Below are 9,931 nucleotides of genomic sequence, written 5' to 3'. Positions count from 1 at the left end.
GGCTTTGACTGCACGTGGCAATACGACAACACGAAGGAATCGACGTCGTGGATCAAGACGTCGAGCGATGAGAGACTGGAAGTCGCGATTGCCGTCAAGCTCGAGAACGCGCCGACGACGACCGCCACGGCCCAGTGCAAGTTGACCTTTCAATCGAACGCGCCAGGCGCTGCCGTCACCACGCGCCACCGCAAGCAGGTCGTGACGCTCCGCAACTGCGACTACCCGCGGTTCAACCAAGACTCGGTCTATGGATACGGTCAGTACATCAAGGACACGTGTACGAACACGTGGAACGACTTTGGCGGGAAGACGGCGCCGCTCGTCCAAGCGCCGTTCCAGGCGTGCGGCGGAACGCTCGTGTACTCGACGACTGTCGAAGGCGCGGCGAAGACTGTCGTGCTTGAACCAGAAGCGGATTTGAGCTGCTGCAACTCCCCCGACGAAAAGAGCAAGGTGACGTGCACAGCGCTCAAGTCGGACAAGTCGATCAAGCGGTGCGAGGGACCGGCGGCGGGATCGCCAAGCGTGCTTGCCTTGATGGCCTCGTCCGAACCCATCGCGACGTCGTCCGTTGCGATGCTGGCTGTCGTGGGTGGCGTCATGGTGGCCGTCGCAGTCGCGGCGACTAAGCGTCAAGCCATGATGGCCGAGGGTGTCGACGTCGACGAGGGCTACCAAGCGCTGCTGCTTTGAACACTCCCTCGACCCCCCATCCCATCGCCTGGACAAAGGAGTCCTCATGTGTGTCGTGGGTGGTTTACTCCCTTGATGTGTTCTTGAGACATGGGATTGCATAAGTGTTGTTTATTGAAAATGTCCATTCACGTTGGACCTGTGTCCCATCGTCAATCCGTCACGCATTGCTTGTTGTGCATGCCACTTAGCTTCCTCCAACTAGCAGGATCGATCCAGTATGCATGTGCTCATGCACGGTCGCTGTGACAGGGCACACGCAGAGGAAGGGCTTGTCAACATGAGGAATGAAGAGGCAGGTGTGCTACAGTGCGCGAAATAATCTTACGCGAAAATGAAAATCTTGGTTTTGCTGATTACATAGTGCAAAATAATTGCTTCGATCTGACCACGCCCTACGTCGTACACAAGAGTTTGCATTGTGGTAGTGAGGTGTAAGTGCAAGAATATCTAAACCTAATTAACCCCAATGCTACTAGAAATTGCGATGTATCTTTCGGGGACCATATATGTGGACTACGCTGACAGTCGATACTACCACCATTTTTCGAAACAACAGCCAAACGCGTAGGCATGGTGTGAACTAGCACCTTCAAGCAGTCAGTACCTTTCATTTTCCACGACGAAGCAATATGCCGCTTCATATCAGACACATTGTCAAATTGTCGCCCACCCTCATAAACATGGCGGGCTAGAATATACCAAACATTCCCATTCGCGTTCAAATCGGAGCCCTTGCTAGGCCAGTCCATGAGGAAGACGCGTTAGTCTTTAAGGAACTCTACGTCATCTTGGAAGCGTGGACAGAGATGTTGTCTTGTTGGAAAACAGCAATCTCGTCTTCGAAACGCTCTTGCACTTCGCCCCGAAAACGGGAACAGATACGTCTCCAGCGCCCGACGTTTGTCGTTCATCAAGGAATGTGATAGCAGACTTTTCGAACACGCTCACTGAACCGCAGACCATAACGCTGCCACCACCGCTGACCCGTTTCGAGGACATTTTTCGTCACCACGGAGGTCTCGCCAGTACGCGCGGTACCTATCCAGGCCGTCCAAGTTGAACTTCTTTTCGTCCGAGAAGACTATTTGACGCCAAAAAACCAGCTTCGCCATAAGCTTTGCAGCGAAAGCACGACGCGCCTTCTTGGAATGCGGCTTCAGATACGGTGCCGGCTTCTTCTTCGCGTTTTGATGAATTTGCTCGATTCAGCACGTTGAGCACAGTGCGGGCAGTCACCCTCACCGATAGTCTCCAGGCGCTTTGCGCTGCTTACAAGTTTCATACGATTGCGATGCAGAAAATGCGATGTATGTCACGATTCGTCAACTTCACGCTTCTTCCCGACCGCTTCTTCGTACCGTACGCGCTCGGGGACTTCTGGTACAAACGCATTAATGGATTAGGTCGTTCGAGTCGACGTCCAATCTCGCGATTGGATATCTTCTCGTGCTTCCAGGCCAATATTTCGCCCATTTCGATGCCTATATATGTGAGCTTAGGACCCCTTGGCATGATACGCAGTTGACCAATTTGTCATGATTCGCGCCTCAACCTTGCTTATTCATTGACCAATTCCCCGCAACAATTGTTTCCATTTTGAATGCGACATTTGACATTTAGAAAATTTAGAACACAGTTCCCATATAAATATTTCCGATGCCTCAAACCTTGTCAATTCAACCATACATGTCTTCTCCTCCTGTGTGTTAACAATCCCACAGTCGACTTTGGGCTCTCATGGTCCAGATTGTTGAGATCAACGAGAGATGTGGCTGACGTGTCGGACAAGCTCCAACGCGGAGGTGGATGGTAGCAGATGATTTCCCTTCGACATTGACATTTGGCTTGACGACACATTTACCTGAGGATACGGTGGGCGCTCCCTGTCGAGCTCTTGCCTCTGCCACACGTACTAAGATCTTATTCACGGAAATCTCGTGTGCGCTGGTCGAGTGCGCCCCGAGTCCAGCTCAACCTTGCTGAGATCGTTTGCTGGATGTTGGATGGATTCGTACGGGACAATTTGTACGGGACGACCTGGACGTCCTGGCAAATTGCTACTTTATTGAGGGGAACAAAGTGAACTGACTAGGAAGGTAATGAGAAGTAACTCAGTTCGGAATTGCATTGCTTCCCGAAAGGAAGACGCCTTGCGGACAAACACGGCGCGAACTCACAATAAAGATATCTTTAGTGCACTACGAGTCTGAAATGGCTGAAAGTGATCACGACGGACAAGACCGATCGCGTTCGCAACGTGGTGACGATGACATGTCGCGGTCGAGGGAGCGTGGTCGTACCTCCCGACATTTGACGCGCGGCAACCGTGGAACGTTCGGTGCCTGCGCCCTTCCGATCTCCGCGGTGACGACAGCCGCAGACGATCGACATGAACATGCCCTGGTGACGTGGCGTTGCCTACGCTCCGGCGGCAGGAGCGGCAGCCGGGGGCTGGCCGCTAGACCTCAGTCAAGTGCCTCTACCGGCTGGTGAGGACGACGTCTTCATTGGCCCGGCGACTAGACAAGAGCAACCGCGAACAACTGGCGCGACAGCGAGTCAACAGCCGTCACAACCTCAAGACGTTCCGAATGACGTCGACATGGGCGAAGACGTCCCGTGATTTTTTTCATGCGCCGGCGACTCCCCAAGCACAGAGCTTTAGCGGCTCGACCAAGCAGGAGCGCCGCGTTTTATATGCGCCTACCAGGAGTACGTGGGCCAAATCAACGCGCTACAGACGGCCGGCGCTAGACCCTTCGTGATGCCTGTGCATGCATGTGTCGATCACTTCACGAAGCGCCTTGTGGCGTTGTGCAATTTTAACCGGCCGTACGACGAAGTCACGGAGTCCGAGTGGATCGCGTGGTTTTCTATGGCGTTTGAAGAAGAGCCACGTGACCTGGACACCCAAAAGAGGCGACCATTTGTTTTGACATGAAGATTCTGGACGCCGACTCTCGAGTGGGGAAGTTGCTTGACGAGCTCAAGAAGGTCCTAGAACGCAACAACCAAGAGGGGATCCTCAAGGACGAAGGTAAAGTTGTCGTGGACCTTACGGTCAAGGCAGTTCGACCGTCGATGCTCCAGTCACCCGTCAGGAAGCAAATGCAACTGCAAGTCAAAAACCGTTGCGTTCCGACGTGTTTCGCTTCGTCAACTGGTTGCGGACGTTCGAAAACGGTTACCAGCTCTACGGCGGCGCAGAAGACGAGGAGAATCCTGCCAAGCCGGCGAAGAGCCAAGACGGTCGTGGCCTTGCGCCGAAGAGGCCGGACGAGAAGAACCCGGACGGGGGAGCTGGTTCAGCGAAGCCCCGGTCCGCGGACAGAGCGACTAAGTCGGACGCACCGTCTGCCCCTGCGCGAAAGCCTGCTGCGCGTCTCAAGTTCAAGTCTACGGCTCACAAGGTCACGGACTGCTCGAATACGGCACCTGGTGAGGCGCAAGCGCTGATAGCGGCGCAGATACAAAAGTGGAAGGTTTCCCGCGAGGCGCGTCCGACAGCTAATGTAATTGACGTTGGAGATTGAAGGTGGTGCCACCGTGGCCGACGTTGTAGTGGTAGAGAACCTGCTACTTGACACTGGTGCTAACGTCAACGGGGCCTCCGTGGGGTTGATTACGGCGCTGGAGAAGGCGGGCGTGCTACCCAGGTGGTGGTGTACGACACACCTACCGCCCTGTACCCGTACGTGAAGGATACCAAACCGGTCATGATACCCCGTCGTTTATGACTGAGTGTGGCGCTCACGACGGACGTGTGGCCCTCTCCTACTGCGTGGCGTGCCCGTCTGGATCGACTACGAGGCAGACGCCGACGTGCTGATTAACAGCTGTCCCGTGATGGAGTCCTTGGGATCATCTACGGACGCGCTGTTCGTGAAGGCGCGGTATCTCAAACCTTAGTGGGACATGTCCGACAACGAGTACCTGCCGTCTGCTGAAGTCGCTGTGAATCGGGTGTTCACGTCCCGTCGTGTCGCCCAGGACGATGACTCCGAGGCCAGGATGGAGTGCTCTACTCCTGTGCTAGACTTGCTGCCGGGCGAGACCGACGTCGACGTTGCGAGGCCGAGGTGAAGACGATTCTGGCGGCGAAGGTCGAGACGCGCGAAGCCTCGGTCTACGCGATGAAGACGATGAGCGCTTGGAACAACCGCTGTCCAAGTTTGTGGGCGTGTTCCGAACGGACGTCGGGAATGACGCCCTAATTAAGGAGGAGCCCCTCAAGGTCCGCCTTAACCTGATGCAGTACCAGTCAAGAGCTCGATGCGTCGCTATCCACCTGACCACGTGGAGTCTTTCAAGCGGCATGTCGACCAGCTCGAAGACGCCGGACTGGTTTACCGCAACAACCGGGCGACATGAGCTGCGGCGCCTCGGATAGTGCCGAAGAAGGACCCAGGCGATCTGCGGATGATGATAATCCCGGTGGGTTCCGTATATTAACGGACCACCGCAACCTCGTGCATTTTCAACCCACGCGGCCGAAGCCCAAACATGGTGAAGTATCAAAACGACAAGCTCCAGCGCTGGGCGTTGGTGATGTCCACCTTCCCGTACATCATCGAGTCAGTTTCGGGTGAAGACAACTTCTGGGGGGACCTTCTCAGTCGCTGGGGTGCGACGCCAGCGGTGGCTCGTGTGCGACGTCTGGCGGCGCTAATTTCACCCCTACGTCACAAGGATGTCGAATGGTCAACGGCCCAGTCGGTCCTCAAGTCTCAGAAGAGTCGACTGCAGGACGACGGTCAACCACCTGATGGAGTGACCTGGAACGACGACATAAAGTTTTATGTCACGCCGAACGACAAGATTTGGTTCCCGGACGTCGACCTGGATCTCCAACAACGGCTCTGTGTGATCGCCCACCAAGGAGCTGCTGGCCACCGTTGCGTGGCGGCGACGACGCAATCTGTCGCGGCGAAGTTCGAGTGGACCACGCTCAAGGCCGACGTGACCGGATTTGTCACGCGGTGTCTCCATTGCATGTGTGTGGATGGCGACATGGTGCCCCCGCCCCCTGGGATCTGCTCTGCACGCTGAGCGTCCCAACGAGCTCATCCATTTTGACTGGTTGTCTCTGCCCAAGTCAGACGAAGGCTTGAAGCACATGCCCGTAGTCAAGGATGACATGAGCGGTTTTGTCCGGTTGTTTCCGTCCCGGAATGCTGTCGCCACGGCAACAGGTGCCGCCCTGATGGATTGGTTCACGACGTTTGGATAGTCACAACATGGGTGTCCGACGGTGGACCCTTTTCAAGAACGAAGTTATCGAGAAGGTGCGCAAGTTAGTCGGCGCGCACCACCATGTGACGACGGATCCATAGGCGAATGGATCCGTCGTAGTCGTGAACAAAATGCTGTTACAGACCATGATAGCCTTGCTGAGTGAATGGCGACTCCCAGCTACGCAGTGGCCAATGGTGCTACCCCTCTTCCAAGGTGCCCGCAACCACCGGCTATCGAATCGGCTTGGTGGCCATGCTTCTGCGACGGCGTTTGGTGGATTCGACGCAACCCCACCGTTGTCCGGGATTGTCCATCCGACGACCAAGGAAGTTCGGGACGTGGATTGGTTCGACAAGTCCCGGATCAAGCACGTTCAAGACCTGCGAACGCGCTAGGCGAGATGCATCGTGATGTGTCGGCACGTAGCAAGAAGCTACGTGGCAAGGCGAGAGCTAGACACACAAAAAGGCTTCAAGTGGACTAACTTTGACGTTGGCGATTACGTCCTAGTCGGGACGGTCGTACACCAGAGCAATTTAGCCCTGGCGTGGCATGGTCCCTCAAGAAACACGCGAGTTATCACCAATTATGTGATGGCGACCGAACAGCTGGTACCCCCATTCAACGAATCTGTGCACCACGCCTGCCGTCTGAAGCTGTATAGCGAAGCAGCGAACGGCGCGGGCGAAGACCTTCTGGATCAAGCTGCCTACGGCGAAGGTGGTTTCCATGAGGAAGACTTGCTGGCTGCCCGTGTAGTCTACGGGCAGCACGAAATCCTGGTCAAGTGGCTCAGCCTGAAAGACGCACCCGAGAAGAGGCAGGAAGCGCCGTCACAGCGGTGGTATTACAGGAGTAATTGGAGCCAGCCCTCAACCTGTACGAAGACGTTCCCGTACTGCTTCGCAAGTGGGTGTATTCCCACAAACACGACAACGGCGTGGAAGAGATGCGTCATGCGTTGGAACTCACCCTTGGTCACCCATTGTAGGGGGAAGTGCACTGGTCGAGTGCGCCCCGAGTCCAGCTCAACCTCGCTGAGGTCGGTTGCTGGATGCTGAATGTACGGGACGATATAGTACGGGACGACCAGGACGTCGTGGTAAGTTGCTACTGTATTGAGGGGAACGAAGTGAACTGACTAGGAAGGCAATGAGAAGTAACCCTGTTTGGATTTGCTTTGCTTCCCGAAGAAAGAAGCCTTGCGGACAAACAAGGCGCGGACTCACTACACCGTGTCAATTTGATCGACAAGCAGGGAACGCGTCTGCAAGGGAAGCGTGAAAAGTCAAAGTGTCGACACACAACCAACAACAAGCCCCTCTGCATCAGTGAAAGTCGCTTCGCTTGGCGGTGAAGACCCCTGAGCACCAAGGCGTAGCCGAGTCCCAGCGCATCGTCAAATGCTCCGCGCGGGTAGGCCAATCTCGATCTGTCCGAAAAAGAGGACCAGCATCCGGAGTTGGTTGTCCAGGCCCCTGAGTAGTAGCGACTAGGTAAGGGATGGCTCGCCGGACGTGTCTTCTGACGCTGACCACTTCGTATTGCGCTCGACTCTGTGGACAAGCCACGGACTGGAGTTGCGCGAAACCTGTCGAATTCTTTCGAAACCGAGGGACAAGTCTCCATAGCACATGAGGCCTCCTGCGGTGGGATGATTGAGGAAATACCGGCTGAGCAACCGTGGGAAGAGGAGAACAAGGCGTTCCCGGTTGAAATTGCCATCGTGTTGAAGAAGGTCGATGAGGCGTCGCAGAAAATTTCGGCCATATCATCCAAAACGTGGAGTATCTGTAAAAGGCAGAGGCACTCAAATTCTTCCAACGGGACAACGAGGATCGCTCTCGTCTACTCGATGCTCAAGTTTCTCGTTTGATGCTAGCGGCCGATGTTCTCATGGCGACCGCGAGTGCCAACGAAACCCGCCGCTAGAGCGAGTTCCAGCTAGCCATGGAGTCGCTTCAAAACAGCTACAGGATGGAATTGGAAGCCTCACGGAGTACATGCAAAGGGGCGGTCCGGGAGGTTGTTCAAGCGAAATTGGATGAGTGTCAAGTGAGATGGAGCAAGTGGTTCGAGGAACCCAGGGCGGCAACCAGCATGCTACAAGCGAAACATCGTGAGATCGCTGGTGTACACCGGGAAAACCGGGAAGTCCTTTGGTAGTACAAGAATAATCGGATAGGCCGACGGGGATTCTCCAAGCGCTAGTGGAAGCCTTGGTACGCCAACTCCAGGAAGACGTGCGTGCTCTCCAAGTACAGGCATCGCAAGAGCAAAAGTCCTTTCTGGCGGAGTACAGAATGCAGAATGTCCTACGCGCTACGGAGAAGGCCGAACTCGTGAAGAAGATGGATCATGCGTTCAGGTTACTGCTTTAAGAGGTGATCTGCCACGAAAGCCAACTGGAGAAGTTAAAACCAGCGACCCTCAAGAGGAAGAAACTCGCTGAGGAGTGGAAACAGCCTTGTCCTGTCTGTGTTCGTCTGGAGCAGGACGTTCTGTTCCTACAAAGCCAGTCGGTGAGATTGCAAGAAGTGATGAATCGATTGGTCCAGTTGGAACTGTCCACGACGATCCATAAGAAGCTGAATCCACTAGGCTACTGGAAGACGAGTCCTTGAAGAGCGAATGCAAAGGGTCGACCCGAACCCACACCGAGAGCCAAGACGTAGTGAAGGAGCTGGCGATGGAGTTCCATGTGCAGTATGAAACTACGCTGTCTGGAAGTGGCTCGGCGACTAGATGAGAAATCCAAGAAACGAAACTTCAATTGGCAGCTGACCAGGCAGCGTTGGAGGATGAACGGAAGACTGGGGCAGAGTCCATTCGAACACACCGCCTCGAGGACAGTAACTTGGAGGCGTCCAAGATGCTCTTTCGAGAGCAGGAAGCCAAGAGTGAGTCCGGCAGGCAAAGCCAGTCACTGTCTCTGGCTGGGCTACGGTGTGAGCTGTAGTGACCGTGTCGCGGGTACGGCTGGCGAGCGGCCTTCTCATACCGACCACGCACACACGACATCATTAGTCAACCCCTATTGGTCACTACATTCTCCCCCTGATGTCGCCTTGATCCCTCATGTCTTCTCGCGTAGGTCTTGAACAAGCTTCTTGAAATGCGCAACGTGCTAGATTGTTCGTTCCAACTCCCATGATGCTTCGTGCTCTGGCAAACCATGCCACTGAACAAGGTATTTCTTTTTGCGATTGAATTGCCGTTGCTTTAGCACAATACGATAAAGAACTCATTTCCTTTGTCGTCCATGACATGGGGCGTAGCCTTTGGAATCGGACGGTTTTGGAATCGAGATGGGTTTGGCACGTGGCGCTTCAACTGGTCAACGTTGAAGACGTTATGCTGGCGCCACATTGACGCAGGTAGGGCCAACCGCATCTCATTTGAGTTGATTATGCCAGTTTGAAGGGACCAATGAATCGCGGTACGAACTTTGACTTTTCTCGCTTGTCGAGTAGCTGTGCATGCTTTAACGGAATGTCGCGTGTAGCTAATATGACATTGTCGCCGACTTTAAATCCCGTATTCTTAGAATAATTAACAAATATAGCTGAATCAGCTCTCTTACTATTACAGTACTCCTTTCGGCGGGCTTGATCCTTTTCGCGGTTGTCCAGGGCCATCTTTTGCAACTCCTTGCGTCGCTCAGCAAAGGTCTTCGCATACTCGTTCAACGCCAATACGTCATTCAACACTGGATTGCGAAGCTTTCTGTCAGTATCAACTTCAAACGGGGTCATTCCCGTCGATATTTGTACGAGTCCTTTATGAGCATATTGATGGTTCCGAGATGTTCAGTCCAGTCGTGACCCAAGTAGGACACTTGGCAACGTAGAGCATCCTCTAAAGTTCGGTTTTGCCGTTCTATGGCTCCATCACTTTGCGCTCGCCCAGCCGTGGTCATGTAGTGTTTCACGTTCATGATGTTCAACAAAGCTTCCCAAAACTGACTAGTGAACTTTGGATCTCGATCACTGATAAT

General features: G+C 54.3%; 3 protein-coding genes across 3 annotated transcripts; all 3 read left to right on the top strand.

The window, feature by feature from the left end:
• Positions 1-67: 67 nt before the first annotated feature.
• On the top strand, positions 68-696 carry H310_14163 (hypothetical protein; the record flags this gene model as incomplete). The annotated part of the gene is made up of 2 exons (XM_008881961.1): positions 68-140; positions 167-696. The coding sequence occupies 2 exons, from the start codon at positions 68-70 to the stop codon at positions 694-696; spliced, it is 603 nt and encodes a 200-aa protein (XP_008880183.1).
• A 2,940-nt stretch (positions 697-3,636) lies between these two features.
• H310_14162 (hypothetical protein) lies at positions 3,637-5,748 on the top strand (the record flags this gene model as incomplete). The annotated part of the gene is made up of 4 exons (XM_008881960.1): positions 3,637-3,736; positions 3,790-4,181; positions 4,736-4,933; positions 5,413-5,748. 4 exons carry the CDS (start codon positions 3,637-3,639, stop codon positions 5,746-5,748), a joined length of 1,026 nt encoding a protein of 341 aa, XP_008880182.1.
• A 188-nt stretch (positions 5,749-5,936) lies between these two features.
• On the top strand, positions 5,937-6,329 carry H310_14161 (hypothetical protein; the record flags this gene model as incomplete). Its single annotated transcript, XM_008881959.1, has 2 exons — positions 5,937-5,984; positions 6,033-6,329. The coding sequence occupies 2 exons, from the start codon at positions 5,937-5,939 to the stop codon at positions 6,327-6,329; spliced, it is 345 nt and encodes a 114-aa protein (XP_008880181.1).
• Positions 6,330-9,931: the final 3,602 nt, after the last annotated feature.

The sequence above is a fragment of the Aphanomyces invadans genome, assembly GCF_000520115.1.
Source record: "Aphanomyces invadans strain NJM9701 unplaced genomic scaffold supercont1.62, whole genome shotgun sequence".
Taxonomy (NCBI): domain Eukaryota; phylum Oomycota; class Saprolegniomycetes; order Saprolegniales; family Verrucalvaceae; genus Aphanomyces; species Aphanomyces invadans.
Note: the sequence above shows the minus strand (reverse complement) of the source record. Positions and strands in the feature narration are given on the sequence as shown.